At 40.8% G+C, this 20,845-nt stretch overlaps 2 protein-coding genes across 5 annotated transcripts in view; both read right to left on the bottom strand.

Moving 5' to 3' along the window:
• Window positions 1-5,517: 5,517 nt before the first annotated feature.
• Window positions 5,518-15,754, bottom strand: LOC306791680 (uncharacterized protein). Of its 4 annotated transcripts, none has more exons than XM_079288520.1 (9): window positions 15,524-15,754; window positions 14,207-14,306; window positions 13,548-13,661; window positions 13,401-13,457; window positions 12,604-12,741; window positions 10,652-10,699; window positions 10,302-10,415; window positions 7,296-7,385; window positions 5,518-6,540 (listed from the first exon to the last, which is right to left on the bottom strand). In XM_079288520.1, exons 2-9 carry the CDS (start codon window positions 14,300-14,302, stop codon window positions 6,433-6,435), a joined length of 765 nt encoding a protein of 254 aa, XP_079144646.1. In that variant the 5' UTR covers window positions 14,303-14,306; window positions 15,524-15,754; the 3' UTR covers window positions 5,518-6,432. The 4 variants fall into 4 exon arrangements, with proteins under 4 accessions (XP_079144646.1, XP_079144647.1, XP_079144648.1 ...); XM_079288521.1 differs by having other exon boundaries at window positions 7,296-7,355; XM_079288522.1 differs by lacking the exon at window positions 10,652-10,699.
• A 1,449-nt stretch (window positions 15,755-17,203) lies between these two features.
• sema4ab (sema domain, immunoglobulin domain (Ig), transmembrane domain (TM) and short cytoplasmic domain, (semaphorin) 4Ab) overlaps window positions 17,204-20,845 on the bottom strand; it is a 51,840-nt gene continuing 48,198 nt past the window's right edge. The window contains exon 15 of the mRNA XM_079287502.1: window positions 17,204-20,845. This exon is cut by the window's right edge and continues 777 nt beyond it. Coding sequence (XP_079143628.1) covers window positions 20,802-20,845 — 44 coding nt within the window. The 3' untranslated portion in view covers window positions 17,204-20,801.

Here is a 20,845-nt window from a genome sequence, read left to right as displayed (position 1 = left end):
TCAGAAAGGTAAAGAATAGTCCAAAGAATATTTCTGATGTTGAAGTAAACCGAATTGATGAATAGAAAAGAATGTAAAGTTTGCAGATTTTAGCAGATAATGGTGTGGTAATAGATTACATAGCTAAGCAGTAAATAGAAAGAATAGAACGAAGTAAATGAATTCATTCATTTGTATATACATTTTTTATTTTAGGGGATTTTTATGGTCCTTCAATTTTCTTTTGGTTTCTCTGTTTCTCTAACACTTTGTGGTTTATAGGCTTTTTGAACGTGCAATTTAAAAACTAGTTTATGAAAATGTATTTCAGTAAAATGCCTTTAAAGCCTTACAGTAATTTGCAGTGTGTGTGTGTGTGCAGCTCACAGTCATCTCTGCTTGGTGGCGATCCTCTGCCTCCTGTCTCTTCCTTTGTATGTTCCTCAGCTCGGCCTTCTCCTCCTCCTTGGAGATTTCCCAGCCCTGAGCCTTGTCCCTCTGCAGCTGGAAGGAGCTCTTCTCCTGCCGCATTCTGTCCAGCTCCTCTCGGAGGCAGATGATTTTCTCCTCCTGCTGGAAGGTCGCAGAGACATTTGTGTCCGTTTTCTGGGGTCCTCATGTGAGCTGAAGAACAGACAAGTGAGTTTTCCTGCACGCAGCAGAAGATGGCAGTAGGAGTGGGCCAATCGGTGCTCCTCTACAGGTCTACTTGTTTACACACATTTGAGTTCAATCAAAAGTAAAGATGTCCTGTTTGTTTTGTTTTTGATTGGTCCACATCTGTAACTGCGGATATTCTCCCTAACAGAGTGATCTTATTTTCCTTTCTGGTGCCGAATCGTTCATTTTCTCCTTTATAATATAGCTGCAGAGTGCATACTTAAGCTACACTAAACTAACACATTCGTAGTTTATATGTGTTTGACGGCAGAATAGATATCCAGCACCACTTTTTTCTTTGATGCTTTTCTGAAATATTTTGTGGATCTTTTGGTGGCAGGAAGCCAAGTTGGATATTCTGTAAACATAGTTTCAAAGATGTTCTTCAGAAAAGTGGCTCGGGACAGTTGATTTCACAGTCTGATGTCATTTTCATGAATAGCTGCAGCTTTCAGCACTTTACTGGCCAGAGATGCATTTTCACTTTGTATGCTCTTAAAATGTTTCAGGCTTGGAAGTGGCCAAAAGTGGATTTTGTGAAATAAACAGTTTCACAGATTTTCTTCAAAAAAGTGGATCAAGAAGAAATATATGGCAGAGATAAATGAGCTAGAAGCAGATATTTTGAAATTGGAAAAGGAGTTTCAACAATCTGGGTCTAAAGAACTTTACCAACGGCTGGTTAACAAAAAATTGAAATAAAATACATTACATACCTACAAAGTTGAAAAAAACATTTTACGAACCAAACAAAAATATTATGAATTGGGAGAGAAAGCTCACAAAATTCTGTCCTGGCAATTGAGAGCAGAGGAAAGCTCAAGGTTAATTAATGCAATTCAAACTGAAACGGGTGCAATCTCACACAAGCCAACAGAAATGAACGACTCATTCAAACAGTTTTATACAAATCTATATACATCAGAATCACCAGAGGATCGATCTAAGATTGATGAATTTCTGTCCACTATTGAATTGCCGAAACTCGGCCACGAAGACCAACATAATCTTGATTTGCCCTTCAGAAAGAAATTGAAAAGGCTTGGAATCACCGTGATTCACAAAAAAAATAGAGATCCATGAACGTGTTCCTCTTCTCGACCCATTTCCTTGTTAAATTCAGATTATAAATTCATTTCCAAAGCACTGGCTAACAGGCTTGGCCAATATTTGCCAAAATGAATAAACCCAGACCAGAGCAGCTTTATTTTGAAACGCTCATCAGCCAATACCTTGTGCAGACTCTTTAATATTATCCATCGAACTAAATCTAAAACTGAACCTAGTGTAGCTGTAGCATTAGATGCTGAAAAGGCCTTTGATCGGCTAGAGTGGCTGTATTCAAAGTTTTGGACAAGTTTGGATTTGGCCATTTGTTGGCCATTTGTTGGCCATCAATTGGGTGAAAACCCTTTACCATAAACCCAGAGCCAAAATGACCACAAATGGACAGACTTCCACAGCATTTCCCTTGAGTAGATGGAGTCGACAGGGTTGCCCTCTGTCTCCAGGACTATTTGTCCTGGCTATTGAACCACTTGCTGAAGCAATTAGACGGGATCCAGATATAAAGGGGTTCAGAGTGGACCAAATAAATCAGAAAATGAATCTCCTGGCAGATGATGTAATTTTGTATCTAACAGACCCGGTTAACTCTCTCACTAAATTACAGACGCTACTAAACACCTATGGTGCTATTTCAGGATATGAGGTCAATCTGGAAAAAAGTGAAATTATTCCACTCACGAACTTCGATCACACTGAATACCAACAAACAACTATATTTAAGTGGCTCCCGAATATTAAATATCCAGGAATAATTATAGATAATGATCTTAAAAATTTGTACAAACTTAATTACCTCCCATTGCTGAGTAAAATCGAGGACGACCTACGCAGATGGATGAATCTACCCATTACTTTAATTGGTCGAATAAACTGTGTGAAAATGAATATTCTCCCGAGGTTGCAGTATCTTTTCCAGTCCTTACCCATTCCATCACCTCAAACCTTTTTTTAAAACCCTCAACAAACACATTAGGCAGTTTTTATGGAACTGTAAAATGCCAATTGTGTCAATGGAAAAATGAACATGGGATTATAGTCTTGGAGGTTTTCGACTACCCAATTTGAAAAAATATTATTTAGCAGCTCAGATGCGAAATATCTTGTCATTTTTTGACGGTGATGCTGCCCCCTCCTGGATACAAATGGCACTTCATCCTCTGAAAGAAGAAACCTCCAGTGATTTTATTTATAAATGGAACTCCAAAACCATATCCAAGAGGACAGACAATCCTATTTTGAAACATTTTATTAAAATATGGTATGAAGTTCACAAAACTCTTGGACTAAATATGAGACTATCACCAAAAACACCTCTAAGACAAAATGAACTTGTGCCCATGACTCTAAGTAACAAGATTCTGGAGAGTTGGCATGACAGAGGAATCAGTATCTGGAAGACTGCTTTGATAAAGGACTCCTCATGCCTTTTGAAGAACTGAAGAGAAAATATGATTTGCCCAGTAGAACTTTCTTTTGTTACCTCCAGTTAAGATCCTTTTTGAGAACCAACCTGGGCCCTGGAATGACTCTACCTGTGTTAACTAACGTGGAAACATTGCTTCACCAGGGAAATGTGTACAAATTCATTTCTAAAATGTCCTCCATGTTGCTGAATGAAGGCCCAAAACCAGGATTACACAGATCCAGGGTGATATGGGAATCAGACTTGAATATAACAATTGATGAAGAACTCTGGTCAGATTTGTGCCAGAACAGTTTGTCAGCAACAGTTAATGCCCGGTACAGACTTGTTCATTGTAACTTTCTTCATCAGCTGTACCTCACCCCACAGAAGCTTCATAAATCCAAACCTGAATTGTCAGAAATGTGTTTCAGATGTGGTATAGAGGTCGGCTCCTTCCTACACTGTACCTGGCTTTGCACAAAGGTGAGGTCCTTTTGGTGTGACTTTTGTAGTATAATAACTAAGATCACAGGGGTTACCTTTCCATTCGATCCTGAGCTCTGTTTACTGGGAAACTTCACAACTCTCAACAGGTCTTTAACGAAGCCCCAAATCAAACTTGTAGAAATTGCTTTATGTGTGGCCAGGAATTGTATCGCGATGACGTGGAAGTCTGATTCCCCCACTCTCATCAACAAATGGTCTGTGGAAATGAACAGTTGTATTCCTCTTGAAAAAAATACATATAGTCTCAGAAAAAGATATAATTTATTTTTGAAAATCTGGCAGCCTTATTTGGAGTACGGGTAACACTAACAGTACCATAGGACTGTAATTATTTAGAGCTCCGATTTACAATATATACTGTCATTGCATTCTCCTTTGTGCTGTCACTTTATGCACCAACCTTTTTTTATTTCATTTATTTGTGTTTAGTTTTTTTTCTTTTTTTTTCTTCTTAACTTGTTATGTAGTTCTTTGTAATGTTTAATGTTCTGTGTTCTATATGCTCTCTTGCATTGTTAAAATAAAATATTCAAAAAAAAAAAGAAAAAAAGTGGATTTTGTGAAAGTAGACATGCCGATCGCCTGCGGCATAGACTAGCTCTAGGGACGTGGAACGTCACCTCGCTAGCAGGGAAAGAGCCGGAGCTGGTGCAGGAGGTGGAGCGATACCAGCTAGATATAGTTGGACTCACCTCCACACACAGCGTTGGTTCTGGAACCAAGCAACTGGAGAGGGGTTGGACTTTGTCCTTTTCCGGAGTTGCCCAGGGTGAGAGGCGCTGGGCGGGAGTGGGGATACTCACGAGCCCCCGGCTGAGCGCCGCTGTGTTGGAGTTCTCCCCGGAGAGCGAGAGGGTCGCCTCCATGCGCTACGGGTTGCGGGGAGCAAGGCTCTGACTGTGGTTTGTGCTTATGCACCAAACAGCAGTTCGGAGTATCCGGCCTTCTTGGAGTCGGTGGGAGGGGTCCTGGAAAGGGCGCCGCCTACCTACTCCACAGTTTTCCTGGGGGACTTCAATGCTCACGTGGGCAATGACGGAGAAACCTGGCGGGGGGTGATTGGGAGGAACGGTTTGCCCGATCTGAACTCTGTGCTTGCCACGGTTTGGCCATAACGAACACTATTTTCGAACATAAGGTGGCTAAGTGTGAGAGAGGATTCAGGCTCTCAAAATGATGCCAAACTGCTGTATTTGGATAGATTGAACACTATTAGTGATAAAACAAGTGAAATATATAGTTATATAGTATATAAAATTACAATGGAACAGCTGGTTCCAAAATGACAATTTAGCTTGACCTCGCCTTACCTCTCTGTACTAAAACCTCTTTGTTCTGCTTCACTTCATCAAAGTCAAAATTTGCAGACTGTTCACACGTGCTATGATTTGGGAGATGTTTTAGGCTTACTACTGCCTCATTTCAAAGAAATAACAATAAAAGGGCTTTTTTTTTTCAGGCGAACCTGAAACTTTTCAGCTTGAGCTGTGTGCCATCTTCATATTAAAGTAGACCTTGTAGTTAGAGAAATACACTCTTTTTAGTATGGGTATGCAATTTTCGAGCAGAGGCCTAAAAATAGGGATAGGGTTTATTTTAAAGAGTATTTTAGACATATGGTCCTGTGTGCACGTGTGACATATGGACTGTGTGCACGTGGCATTCAATTAACAATAACCCTATGGGAATATGATTTCACCCTAACCCACATCTCTTCAATGTGAAGGAAAACTTTTCCACTCTGTTTTTATTCTCTCAGTTGTTACCAAACTCTCATAAACATATGTGAGCACTGGAATAGATTGTGATGTTATCAGGGTGATTGTGGTTTGGGCTTGAAGACAAGAAACGTATGACAGATAGAGAGATGCATTTTATTGTTTCCACAAAGAGGGTGACTGAAGTTTAAAAAGTGGTTAATTACAGGGCTGGGAAGGTTTATTAGCATTATGGGAAATGTAGGATACAGTGTTTTTGGAGGACAACTCCACTAGGAACTAAAACTCTGAATATTGCATCCCTTACTGCCTCTTTTGAGTCCCCCACTTGTTGAAAGTACTAAATCAATGGAATACTCCTTTAAGTTTGAATCAGAATAGCTCTAAAATATTAGAACCAACATTAAATTGACATTATACAGTAGATTGGCTGCTGTAATACATCCATTCATTTTGGAATGGCATTAAGACCAGTTTTAATAGCATCAACACAATACAAGGTTAGTTTTATAACCACATAACAACAACACAATCATATTTCAACAGTCAAATATGTTTGAAGCAGAAAGGCTAAATAGTTCAAAGTTAAATAGTAAATCTGCCTTCACTCAAATGAACACAGAATGTGCATCGACTCTTAGATTTCTGAATATATCCGACTACATACTCTTGCTACAGATCTTAGCCTTCCCCCTGCTTTCCAAGCTGAACGTCTGGCTGTCTGTCTGTGTTATTTTTATTTCTCTACACTTCTATTTCGCTATACTTATTTTATTGGTATTTGAAGAATTGTGACACTGATCCATATCATATACACAACATACTGTAGGTGCAGTGCTTATACTCATTTTGTGTTCATGTCTTGTCAGAAGTAAAAGGACAGGATGACTACCTTTGACAACTCACATTTATTGTTTCCATAATTGTTATTATATTCTTGCCTCTGACTACTACCACCAGCAGATCTGTTGTCATGTTATAATGGTCCAAATGTTAATGACCTGCATGAGTCTGACAGGAATAGTTTTTCTCAGGTGACATCCATATTTACACTCTGACATGACATGACACCACAGGGAGCAGTGTGTGCTGAGTTCACGGCTGTGTTGTCACAGCTTCTATCGGCTCCACCTGGGGTTCAGTAGGTGGGGTGGAGATGTCCTCCATCTGCTCTGAATCTGGTTCAGTCACAACTACAGCCACCTGTTGACACACAGATAGCAGTAACATGTAAACATGACTTGCAGATTGTATAAAAATGTTGAATGGTAATTTAAGGGTGTGGTCATTGGTGTGGTATTGTGTTTGCTGTGTGAAAACACTGCTGGTCAAATCCTACTGTGGATACCTGAGATTACATGCAAACTCTGCTGTGGTTCGACATAAAATGGCCCAACCACTCTTAAAGGTACTATAATGTCCAGTGTGATAGAGAATTGTCCCTGTGCTAGTACATTTCTACTGTGACTTAGTTGATGTGCCTTACTCACTAACACAACTATCTCCTGTCCTCCCCAATTAGTCCGGTCACCAGCCGCCACTGGTGCCTACCTTTAAATGCTTTCTCTTCCTCTCTAGTTCTCTATTGAGTTATGCTTATTTCACAAACTGTGAAATAAGTCAGAAATAAGTCCATTTTTTGTGTGCTGCCAAGATCAGAAAACATGTGATTTAATTCAGATGTTGCACTCCTTCTTATGTCAAACGCAGGCTTGTTAAAATATACAATCTATGGCTTTAGAACTACTTTGGAAAAGGTGCACCATACTTTTCTAGCAAGCCATTGACAGCAGCCGTGGCTATGGAACTATGTGCAGTATGGCGTGGAGGACACTTCATAAACATATGACAGAGTAGGTGTCATTTCATATTAAATAGTTTCATTTAATTCAACAAAATTGTATATAGACGCGCACACACATCCCAAAAATAGGATCTTAACAAAGAGTTTGTGTTACCTGAGAGGACTTGGCTGCAGCTGGAGCAGCCTGCGTAGCTGGAACAGGTGGGGGCCGCGTCTGTGGATAGACAGGTCTATGGGTGGGAGCCTGCAGGACACACGCAAACACATATATTTTACAGCTCTTCGAAGTACTGTAGTTTCGTATATGTCATATAATACTGTTTATAATGCATTGTCAACATATTTATAATGAACTGTATTATTATAGTTACAAGCACTAACAATTATTCATAATTCTTTATAAAAATAATCATGATACATTATCAAGCATTTTATAATAACTTCTACGGTCAAGTATTATATATATATAGCAATATATATATATATAGCAATATATATATATATATATATATATATATATATATATATATATATATATATATATATATATATATATATATATATATATATATATATATATATATATATATATATATATATATATATATATATCGTCTTGCGCATATCCGGGGCAGGGTCATGGGGCAGAAGACTTGGCAAAGCGAGTCAGGCAGAACAGCTAATGAGCCTGTGGAGCGGGGGTGCGTGTGCAACCAGACAATAAAATGTAAATAACGGAGAAAAAATGTATTCGGTGCAGATATCGAGCTCTTGCTGTTGCTCTGCTGTTGAATAAGGAGGACAAAAATCATATGGTACATCGTAATTAAATATTGCTCATATCTTACCACATCTATCGGCATACAAACAGGAAGTCAGTGGTAAAGTAGTAAAGCCCGCCTCTTGCTCGATTTGATTGGCTGCCTCGGTCAAGCGTGAGCTTTGCGACTCGACTAGAAAAGTTGAAAACATAACTTTTATGCGTGTCTAAAAACCGCATGAAAAACTCAAGTGTGATCGGTGGTCTCAGTGTGATTGGCCCCATAGGAGGGTATTCCATACTTTCACTCTCCCCAGCAACTCTTTCCAGCTCTTCCTGGGGAACCCCGAGGCATTCCCAGGCCAGACAAGATATAATCTCTCAAGCGTGTTGTGGATCTACCTCTAACTAGTTTAACATGTCAAGAAAATCTCTAAAGAGAGCCTTCCAGGAGGCATCCTAATGGTAAATGGACTTACCTATCGTGCTTTTCTTGTCTTCCGACCACTCAAAGCGCTTTTTACATTACATGTCATTTACCTATTCACACCCATTCATACAGTGATGGCAGGGGCTATGCCAGGTGCCACCCGCCCATCAGGACTATCTAATCTTTCCATCGTTCAGTCAGATGCCCGAACCACTTCAGCCCAGCCACCCTAAGAAGGAATCTCACTTTGTATTTCGGTCACCACCCAAAGCTCATGAGAAAAGGTGAGGGTCGAAACGTCGATGGACTGGTAAATCGAGAGCTTTGGCTTTGGCTCAGCTCCCTCGTCACCACAGCGGACCAGTGCAACGGCCGCAGCACTGCAGAGACCGCACTGAACCTCCTGTCCATCTCACGCACCATTTTACCCTCACGAGTGAGCAAGACCCCGAGATACTTGAACTCCTTCGCTTGGGGCAGTGACTCACTCCCAACCCAGATGGTGCAATCAACCGTTTTCTGGCAAAGAACCATGGCCTTGGACTGACTTTCATCCCAACCACTTTACACTTGGTTGCAAACCACCCAGTACGTGCTGAAGGTCACATTCTGAAGGAGCCAACCGGACCACATCATCTGCAAAGAGCAGAGATGCTATTCTGAGGTCCTCCTAACAGGAATGGTGACAAGGGACAACCCTGGCAGAGGCCAACATGAACCAGAAACGTGTTCAACTTAATGCCGTGTCCAAGGCTCTCCCAAGGACCGGATGGCTTGTTGCATCGTATTTCCTCTGAACCCCCAACAGGACTCCCCAAAGGACATGGTAGAAGTCCAAAAAACACATGTTGACTGGATGGGCAAACTCCCATGACCCCTGCAACAGAGCTGCATGGGTAAAGAGCTGGTCCACGATTCCACAGCCAGGACAGAATCAGCATTGCTCCTCCTGGTTCTGAGGTTCAACTTTTGTGAGAAGCAGCCGAGCAGGAACCGCACAATGCTCCCTTGCTCGTGAAGGACAGCAGACATCCACTTACAGAATAGGCCAGCTGTATATTCATGGTGCTTTTGTCATTGAGGTTGGTGAATAGGTTTTGAAGAGAGTGCCCGCGCAAAAGGACGACTGTGTCTGTAAATATATTCATATTGTTATATGTGCCCTGTTCTGGGCTTTCCTTTCCAAGACTGTGTGCATGCAAACATGCAGTAAGTAAGCCTGATATCGCTTGTTTGTTATATTTCATCAAATTGTTGTTAGTCTGCACGGCAATTTAGTCCAATATATTGCCACTGGTTCGTTGTTGTTTTATGGTGAGTGTAGTATTCCCCACAAATCTTTATTCCTACCTCTATTCTGTCCCTGTATGTTTGAATAAAACTACCGCTGTATGGTGGTTTTGCCTTCAAGCTGTAAGTGCCTAATTTAGGCAATTATTAGTTCCTTGTTCTCTGCAAAATGTAGGCAATGTTTAAATCTGTGTAAGATTGCCAATATTTATGGATGCATCGAGTGCAGAATCTGGTGTTTGCTAGTTAGTTCATGCCATTCTGTAGTTTAGTCATCGACAATAACACGATGCTGAAATGTAAAGTATATGTTGCACTGTAGACCTGTAAAGTAAAACAACCTGTTACAATATTTATATGTAGATTTTACTAATTATTTGAATTCATATCTGTTCCAGTATGTACAGTCAATAAACCTCTCAAAGGAACACGCTGTCTGGAGTGCATTCTGATCGCTGCCCCCTGGTGGCCACACATTTTATGAACCAGTAGAATTATACAGTCCTTTCTATTCAACCACATTTTGCTAACTGTTTAATCTAGTTTACCATGTATCCAAACCTTTTATTGAATTTACCTGTCATTTTACAACGAAATATCTGCTGAACTACCCCATTTACCACGATCTTACATTATCTCTTTAGCCCTGCATTATTTGGATACTGTTTATGAGAGTTCACCTGGGTTCCACCAGCAGCTAGGACAGTGAGTCCAAACAGCATGGCTGTGATGCAAATCAACAGTTCCAGCACCAGGAAAATCACCAGCGTCCCCAGGATCCCGTCAATCAACAGCTAGCCAGAGAAATCAAACAGCATATAAAGTGAGAAAACAGGAAGAGTATGTGCAATGAAACAAAGTTGTTCCTACTGTGACACTGATGATAACATAAAGAAATAGAAGTGTAAAACACTCAGAATATCTTGTCTATCACTTAAAGGCATATGTGTCAACTCCATGCACTCTACAAGACAAGACTGCATATCCTATCTGACCGAAGTATTAGTTGTAACAGTAGTCAATCACTTACTTTACACTTTTGCTCGATCAGCCCGGTGCATTTCCTGAAACAATGTTGCTGCAGTGGACAGTAAAGACAAAGAAACATGGAGTCTTCTTTTTCACAACATGTAGTGTCAACTATGAATTCATGTGATTCTAGGACGGGATCAGCGATTGCTCTGTGGATCGCCTCATCTACTGATTGACAAAAAAGTCATGCATGTGGGATCCCCCACATGGCCATGAATTCAGCTCTATGTATTTATTCGTTGTACTTTATATTCGTTCGGCAGCTCATTCATTCACGTCCAATCATGCAAGTTTACACAGCGGCCATCATATCATATCTTCATGCTGCTGCAGCTCCCTCAATCACACTACCCGCCTCCTTATGGGTAACTTGTTTCCCTTCATTTAACTGAGGATTGAATGCTCATGTATGCGTTTGTTCAGGGTGGATTAGTCCTCCAAGCAGAGTCCTCTGATTTTCTGGAGAGTGGATTCCTTCATATAAGTGTCTCTGGCTGAGCTGCATGAATGAGTTTTCCTCAGTGGAGAAGTAGCAGAGCGTTTCTGGTGTTATTGGATCACTTCTGTATTCCTTCACTGTCAAACGTTACCAAAATGGAGCCATTTCCAATCAGCTGACTGACCCTGAGCATGTCTTTGTTCATTTGAGTGTTCCAAATCAGCGCTGAGTGACACAAGCAACAGCAGGGGAGAGATAAGAAATGGCAGAGGGGCTGCTGTGGGGCCCACAGATTGTCTGGTAGGGACTCGTTTGTGGACTCTACTGCCCTGGTTTCATCTCTCAGGCTACATACCTCATTATATATTCTACAGAAAGCTGAAGGAATGAGACGTGAAACCCAGAAATGACTCAGCATGTTTGCACTTCTGGTTACTCTGTCTCAAAGTCAACGGGTTTTGTGAATACTTTTTGGTTAGATGCCTGAATTAAGTTAACACAAGCGTAAGACATTTTAACGTTTGGTTCTGTAATATAAAATATGTCGGTAAATAATCCCACTTGTGAATTTTGAAGCGTTGCTAAATAGTGCCGATATAGGACTACTAAACATCATCACGCCGAACACTTATCCGCCTTTTGCTCAGTGGTGGTGACGTGAAGTCATGCAACTGTGTTGTAGTTCATTTATAGCCTAACTTCAGCTTTTCACATCTGGTGACTGCATATATATATATATATATATATATATATATATATATATATATATATATATATATATATATATATATATATATATATACCTTCAATGATTTCATCGTTGGTAACACCACAATTCCAGCTTTTAAAATGGTATTGTTCCTTATTAGGGGTAGTGTCCAATATACCAAAATGTACTTCAAGCTCACAGGAGGACATTTGGAAAATGACAGGTGATACTGGACAATAAGAACAAGTCTGGTAAAACATGAAAGTGTAGTCAAAACATACTGTATCACTAAAAAAAAGGCTATTAGAAAATGTAGAAACTAGTACTCGGCCAATACATATCTGTGATGATGCGACAGCAGCTCAACCGCAGCTACTTCTGGACTGTAAATGTATTTTCTATATTTACAAAGTGACTGTGGAATATGTTTTTAGATTGATTGAAACAAAGTATGACCGTATAACCTGAGAGGGGTACTTTTGTTCAGGAATATAAGTCTGTCCTGCAAACATTGTTTCAGTCTTGCACCAGGCAAGACTCACGTCTTCCAAAGATAGACGCAGAGAGCAGCCCTAAACAGATCACAGGCGACTTCATTTTAACAGCAATATTCATCATTCAGTCGTGTGCTGTGGATGTCAGTCTTAATCAGACTATAACATGGCTTGACTACATGTTCACAGCTTTGTTTCAGTAGTTGCTATTCTTTTTTGCCACAGATTGTTTTATGATCAAAAAACCTTAAATCTATTGAATTTCATATCGTGCTCTGGCCTCTGTGTGCAGGTCTTCAAGACAATACCACGGCATGTAGTTCCAGTCTGCGGCAGTGTTCACAGTGGTAAGAGTCCTGACGGTAAGGCAGGTGTTTGGACATCAGACCCAAAGCAGCAGTGGCAAATGCAGCACTGATGAGGTGCAGCACCAGGACACATTTCACCTGCAAATGACAACAGAAGTGCTCATTTACAACAGGGTAATTACGCAACACCTAACCCAGGCATAGAAAAGCAGTGTTTTACATTGTATGCACTACTCTGCAGCATCCTTCACATCTGCCTGTGAAAAGGCTTTCATTAGCCTTTTGTTACCAGTTACGTCTGTGACGCTGGAATTGTTTTCACCTTGTGAGTCTGTGTCTGTGCCATAATGGTGCAATTTGGTCCTTGAGTCACCTACTGCAGGAAATACCACAGTGCCAAGTGTTTATGTACGTTTGTCTGTGGACAGGTTTTTTCACCACTTCACAAGCGTGCAATTGTGTAGTTGAGATCAAAATGAAGGTCGAGTTTGAAAATGGCAAGGGGGCTGAAGGGGCCATTTCAGCCTTAGTGTTCCCAAATGGCACCACTGAACACTATAAAATGTTCAAATATTCTCACAATAAACGATGGTGCATTTTTGTCATGAAAAGGTAACTTCAGTTGTAGCCATTTAACAGTGAGTTGAAGATTATTTCATTGTCTGGCATCAGTATAATAGTTCAGCATTTTGAAGGAGAGGCCCAAGTGTACTCGTGTTTTGTAGGGTGAATGGCTTTCACTGAATGAATCTAGCTGATTGTGTGTGTACAAAAGTGACCTGTATAATGACACTCACCCAAAACAGAGTAGCTTTCCTCCCACTGTGGACCAACACTGAACCAGACAAGGTCACCTGGTGGGTTACAATACAACTTACTTAAGACACAGTATTGCTGCGGGAAACATGAAAGTCTGACAACATGACGTGTTGAACAAAACTAACCTGTATGACAACAATCAGGAAGAGGGCCACATCTCCTGTGAAGTGGACCTCATGGATCTGGAGCACAGAGGCACTCAGACAGAGAATCAAAGCCCCAATAACGATCTGGATTGCCTGAGCGAGAGGGGGGGGGGGGGGGGGGGGGTAAAGAGCAGTTAGCCTAGGTGACCAGCAAAATATGGCAATATTTGTCAGAATTTCAGAGCTCTCTATTGTACAGTGACCAGACAGTTTGTCTGGGATTGTCCTGCCTTTTGAGTGTCCCAACAAGCTGTTCCAGATTCATCAGATGTATTTCGGCTCTTTATTTCGGTCGTTATTAGTTTCTGTTTGATGCTCATTCATTTTGATTTATTGATTTGGGTATTTTCACTTTAAGATTGATGTTCATTTCAACAGTGATCCAGTTAGTACAGTCTGTAATAGAGTCAACGATTGTCCATTCACATCACTATCATTATTATATCAGAATTTAAAAATTGATATCTAGTCCTCATTATACGCTCAGAGCAACTGATATCGTACAGAGTTCGATATGGAGCAGATGGGAGTAGGGGTGTTTGGGTCAAACAAACACCAGACTTTCGTCCAGAGTACCGCTGTTCCGTGTCCAGGACGAAACTAAAAGTAAACGTCAGTTGTTTGTCATGTGCGCTCACCCCTAGAGTCTTTGGCTCCATCTTGAGGTGGGACTGCAGTTGGCCCGGGGAGAGGGTCCCCACTGCAGGCATCGGATCTTTGTCATTCAGCGCCATCCTGCTGGAGAAAGAAAACAGTGTTTACAAAATGATTCAGTCAAAGAAAGGGAGTACAGCTAAAGAATGGAGAGGATTGCTAAAAGAAATGAAGTTCATATCCTGTAAAATATGCACAAGGACGCATAAGTTGGTGACACGATTTACCTCAGAGACTGTCTATGTATATCTGATGATGTCCCGTGGTTTACCTTCATTCTATCGGTCCCATCTGTTAAGACAGCATACACCACCAAAAGGCAGAGAAGATGAAAACTGCTCAACAATGCAGGCTCCAAAATGTTGCTGTTCCATTATCATCATTAGAATATGTGATGAGCTTACGGTGTACTCGTGTCCACGCTCTTTAACACAATACTGTATAGCGCCACTAGAAGCCAGGGAGTCCACAGGGCCACTGTGATAAAGTCACCCTATAGTTTGAAGAATCTATTAACATGTTTTTTTTATTAATTCACTTTTCTGACATAAGCATTTTTTAATTTGATTTAGACTTATTATGTTCGGCAATTATATTAATTCTCTTTTAAAATTTTCTGACACTTAGTGATGCTGAAGACTTACAAAATGTTTTCAAAATATCATCCACCATCTTCACTGTGAGTGACTTTGACATGTTTTCAGACTGGGCACTCTGAGAGCTTCATTCACTGATGAAGACTATGAGATACAGCTGAAAGCTCAGGAAACATATAAAGTTCATCGTTGAGTTGAGATTACTTTGTCAAAATGTTCTGATGTGTTCAAAAGTGCAATGACAATTTCACCATATAGTTGCATCCAATCTGCTGACTTGTCAAAAATGTGTATAAATCCATAGTAAACTCTAATTGATATATTGTGTTCATGGATTAACTAACAGCAATCGTCACTGTGAGTGACTGTCCTCTACTATCGCTCCAGGCACACATCCATACGCTGATAGTCCACTGAACAAATGGGACGTACAGACCAAAGGTTGAGCACTAAAGGGGAACATACAGTCCAAAAATATTGATAAACATGACTCTCTCCCAAATCGAAAAACTAGAGCGCCAAAACTCTTATCTGTGATGTCAAACATAAAGCCTGGAACTGCTCCGCAGACAACACATCTCATCTCCATTGGAATGGCGGCGCATGTAGATTGTTGTTGTCAATGACACTTCTTCCTGTCCCACGTTAACGTTCCCTGTCCTCGTTTCTCCTGCAGGACAAAAAGCAGTGCGCAGACCATCTTACCTCAGCTGTGTTCCAGCAGCTCCCCGTCTCCTCGTCTCTGCGCGGTGAACGCGGTGCTGTCCGTGTTGTTGGCTGCTCTGCAGGCTGCAGCAGGGTGTGTTCACGCGCTGGATTTCACTGCAGTAAAGATGATGCTGCGACTTCTGCAGACTTGCTGCAGTTCACATGCACGACTGCAGACAGGCGAGCCAGCAGGCTGTGCTTCTATTCCGCAAACCTTCCTCAAAAGTAGAACACGCTGACGTTGAGATGATGCTCTATCAATACAACTTCTCTCGAGAAGAGGCTCTGCTGACAGTGAGAGGACACAGCGGGGCGGTGTTTGGGACCGTAATACATTGAAGACACACCGCACTGCAGCGGTGCCATCATAACTTTTGAAGTGTGTGTGTGTTACAAATGACTGTGGTGGGTGGAGGGTCTGAGGGAATGCTCCCTGGAATGACATCTTGGACGTTTAAATGCATCAATCTGCTGCACTTCCACAGCGAAACTAAGAGGCTAGATCTATGAAGGACTTTAAGATCGAGTCAACAATTCCATTGTGAACAGAGGTTGTATGGAGATGCCACACAAAGGCACACCCACAGAGCAGGTGGGGTTGGTGTTTAAGACAGGCCTTGTCTTCGTCACCGCAGCCGCTTGAGGACAAAATGGTTGTGTGATTGGATAAAGGTCAACATCTTTGACGTCATAGGCTTCGACATCATCGCCAAAGATCTATTACCGTAATACCTGGCTTAGACGTCAATACTTTATTACCAAAACACCTGCAAGTGGGGCAACACAAATGTGATGTCATCCCTGTGTCAGTGTGTTTCCTCCAGATACTCCAGGTCCGTGTGCGTTTTAGTCATCTGTTTTAACGTTAATTCGGAAATGGGCGGTCGTATTTCCGTTTTTGGTTCTGAATTCAAAAACGGAAAGACCACAGAACCAAAGTCAAAAACGAGCCGAATTTTGTTCTTTTTTTGTTTTTTTCCTTTAAAACGAGACGCAGAGCACAACATGTAACCCGGAAAAAGAATATTTCAAAAATAAAAGTGAAGGCAATATAATGACCTTATGCAAGAAATAAATAAATGAATCTCGACCGATGGGAGTAGTTGACTACATGCGGTTTAATATTCATTTATCAATGTACACAGCAATAGTCAACTTTTCCATGAATCGGTGCATTGTTTGATGCAATACAGTTCGTGATATAGTTAATCAGTCATTTTTGTGTTCACATCAATATTGCTGTTCGCACTGATATTTCTTGTTCCACTGTGTTGTTGATTTAGTGTGTTAAGGACACGCAAAGTAAGTGTCCACCTTTCTACTAGATGTCAGTATAAGTGTATTTAAACCATATAATTATACATATTTACCAGTGCCTTTGTTAATTATCTAGGTTATTGATACAGATGTATTTAATGCTGATTATTTCATCTGATATTTCATGTTCATGGTTCATTTACATTAGTTGTATCCATCATGTATTTACTTGTTATCTTTGTGTCATTTAAGAACTAAACATGCCTACATGGAAGAGTGAGCATGTGTTGGTCACGAGGCAATAAATAATGACTATTGACTTTTCTCTCTTTACTTTCGTCAGTGCTGTGCGCTTGCCTCCTCTCTATGCTGAAGTGCTTACAGATGCTGAGGGATAGAGGGTTAATAAAGTCACACAACTTCAGTTTCACATTTCTGTATTTATCGATCCTAATTACTGGAAAACTCAGAAAAATAGAATGTGAGTTTTTACAAGATATACATCTGGAAAATGTATGATACATTAGTCAAAGTAGTTGACTAATGCTGTGGCACTCTTCTGAGTCCTCATGAGTTACACCTGCAGACAGAAAGTTGTACAATACAACATCACACACTGACCTCACAAATAACAGCATGACATGACCACAACAATCAGAATACTCCAATCCTCAAAAAGGTAAGATCTGTATGGCACCCCATGACAGTTAAGGGTTATTAAACCGTAACTTAAGTTTCGGATTCAAGATGAAATAGATTTAAGCCATGAGGTGGCGCCAAAAGACAAGCAGCTTTTCTATGGCTATGATTACATAAGCATAGAAACCCTGCTTGTCAGTGTGTGAAGTGCTAGACCCAGTACCAGTAGCTTCACAACTCAGAACGCTAAAAGACGACATACAATGGAATACCTTAAATACTTATATATACTGTGGATATACTATAACATTTTAGCTGTCTGCAGGTACTGAACGTTGTATCCTGTAACAAGAGTTGAAGTAACTTCCGCATTGGCTTCACTTCACTGAGACCCGGAGCATTCCGCCTGACCTACATTCACAAATAATACCTGACGGCAGCTGTATTCTCACAATGTTACAAGATCATGCAAGAGAAAGCTTCTATGGAAAGAACTATCTGGCAGATCAGGCTACTACTACTCTCTCGAACATTAAAGTACATGGGGAGCTGCTCGTGCAAATGAACATTTTAACAGAATATTGTACACATTTCAAGTCTTCAGCACTTCACTAAACACGATGGGAAGCTGCAGTGCCTTGGTCGAAGTCATTGTTAAAGGTATTCCTCATTCCTTACATGTATATGTCGATGTGGCACAAGAAGTGTTTGGAAACATTTACGTTAACCTCTCTTACCAACCCAGCAGCCGGCGCTTCTTTTGTCTTGTGACAGCTGCGTTCAGTGTCATGTTGTAGAACAAGGAAATGCTTTTGTCACAGTTCACAACTTTGAAGCTGCAGCTGGTGGGTCTGTCCACGTTTAATAATATCACATTCCAATAAGGCCAACACTTGATAGATGCACCCTGTTAGGAGATGGGTCGTAACACAGGGAGCCCCCTCTGGTGTCTATGCCACTCGTCCAATGAGACCTTAGTGTTGAGTTTGGACCAAAAATCACATGTAGGTGTGATTTTAACCCAAATCAGGCTGTTGAACCATGTAGGCCCAACTCTCTTTGTTCCAACCACATGGTGAAGTCCCAACAACCCTATCTTGGAGATATCATCACTTCATATCCTTGTACCTCTTTTACAGTACTCTTGCATCCATTTCTCAATGAAAGAATAGAGCTGCCCAGGTGAAATAGAAATCTTTACATGGATAGTCAATTGTTAAAGATACACAGAAATATTTCAGCAAAAGAAAAATATCAGTCCAAAATCTTGGGGGTTGTAACATCACTGAACACCTATCACACTCTGGACACATCCTGCTCCGACTCGTAGGAGCTACAGAACACTATAAGCCAAAATAACCGGACACACGGATAGTTCCTTCCAGCAGTCTGATGAACAGACTGTTATCATTATGAAGATGAGGATACATCTCTACATGTAGTTCTGCACGTGGTAATGGTAAATGGACTTGTACTGTATAGCGCCTTTCTAGTCTTCCGGCCACTCAAAGCGCTTTAACACTACATGTCATTCACCCATTCACACACTGATGACAGGGGCTGCCAGCAACATTTAATGAATATCAATAAATGCAGGTGCTGATGAATCATCACGTAATAATCAAGGTTATAATGAGAATGTCTTTAAATTTGAAGAAATAATTTAGAAGTGCACGTGTTTTAAAGTGAGTGGACATTATGTAAATATATCTCACATCAAATATATATTCTACCCAACACACAGGGATGTTCAGCCTCATATGAACAAATATTTAATGCAGATGTGTTTACTGCTGAAAGATAACATACTCCTTTTCCCTGACTGATTGCATCCGTCATACAGGTTGAAATGGGAAAATTACGTTGTTTTAGGCTTCAGAACACAAATAAAATCGGAACTTGATGGTGGAATTGTATATGCACCAGTATAAAGCTGTGGTATCAGAGCGGCAGCTGATCAGAGTGAAGGGGGATTTGAGATGTACTTCAGGATGGCAAACCAGACCAATTTATAGGTCACCCGAGGAGTGAAAAGACATGAAATAAGGCAGATGAGAAACGCCCCAGGTTTCAAAATACATGTAAGAAATCCCTTGACGGCAGAAAGCTGACAGTAACCTCTTTATTGAAGTGCATGTAAACACACAGCACTGTGACAGTGACAGCACTGTAACAAAAGAGGTTCTGGCTACAGGTTTACTGATGTGTCCAAATGGCCTATTATGTATGATGCACAGGAAATAAGTGACAAGCATCATATCAACTATAGCCAAAGCATGTTCCCATTATGTGTGTAGTACCATCGCACAAATAAAAGATAAACAAGCCTACTGGTCTGAGCTCTGTGGCCCAGTTAATTATCTTTCCTGCAAAATCAGTTTGTATAAAATGTATATTAATTGCCAAAGCACATGATGAGCACGGACCTACCTCCCTGTTTGGAACGAGAGGACAATTTAAAGTGATAGTTGTGATGTTTTGAAGGGAGGTTGTATGCGCTACTTCTCCATAGCCAGTGTATTACCTTCAAGTAGATTGAGTTTGGAGAAACAGACAGGAGTACAAAGCAATGTACTGTTGTGGACAGGGGCAACAGCAAACATATTTTAGACACCAAAAATGTAATATCAGTTTCAGTGTATGCCATTTTCAGAATATTGTTGGAGTGGAACTGAAGAGAAATCTATACTTTCTTCAAAGCCACAAGACCAAGATAGTATATACACGTTTCTCTTTCAGTTCCCCGTCACAAAATAATATTTTAGGTCTCTAAAATATGTTTTGCTGCTGCCCCCTTGCAGCAGTGCATTGCTTTGCTCCCTTGCTGGTACTGCCGTCTGTTTCTCCAAACTCCATATACTGAATATGGAGAGGTAACTAATACAACCCCAGTTGAAAACATCTGAACAATCCCTTCAAAAGCCAACATTTTGTTCATGTATGTTTTGAATGAACTCTTGAAAATGCAATGGTCCAATAAAAAAAGATGCATATCTTTGGCAGTCACTGGCTTTGCATCAAACACTCGCTAGTCTATAACAATGCTTAAAGAACCAGCTGTATTGGATCAGCTTATACCTTTTGGTCTCAAGTGTTACTGTCTTGTAAGTGAAAACATTTAGGACAGTGGACATGTGTTTCAGTGTCTGGCAACAACAAAAAGTCTCATCCCATCAGTTATGTGTCTGCATTTAAGTACGATGGAAAGATTGTCTTTCATCCTATTAGATCCAAATCTTACCCATCAGGATCAGAGTCCACAGTGCTTGTACTGTCTCATTGGCTGTGCAAACAGAACCTCCCACTGAGCTGACTGTCACCATGGTAATTCTGGTACCTGGAATGGCCTTTCCTCCCCTCTGATCTCATCAGAGACTGTTCAGATGGGGGTGTTAGGCAAATGGCCATTAGAGCCTGTGAGTG

Source organism: Melanostigma gelatinosum (assembly GCF_949748355.1).
Source record: "Melanostigma gelatinosum genome assembly, chromosome: 17".
In the NCBI taxonomy this organism is placed as follows: domain Eukaryota; kingdom Metazoa; phylum Chordata; class Actinopteri; order Perciformes; family Zoarcidae; genus Melanostigma; species Melanostigma gelatinosum.
Note: the sequence above shows the minus strand (reverse complement) of the source record. Positions and strands in the feature narration are given on the sequence as shown.

Bases quoted from the DNA above. Each gene is read 5' to 3' on its own strand.
- LOC306791680 (XM_079288520.1), bottom strand. From the start codon at position 14,302: ATGGCGCTGAATGACAAAGATCCGATGCCTGCAGTGGGGACCCTCTCC. The intron at 13,458-13,547 runs GTTAGTTTTGTT...GTAACCCACCAG, and splicing joins TCCTGATTGTTGTCATACAG to GTGACCTTGTCTGGTTCAGT. The intron at 12,742-13,400 runs GTGAGTGTCATT...TGTCATTTGCAG, and splicing joins GGAAAGCTACTCTGTTTTGG to GTGAAATGTGTCCTGGTGCT.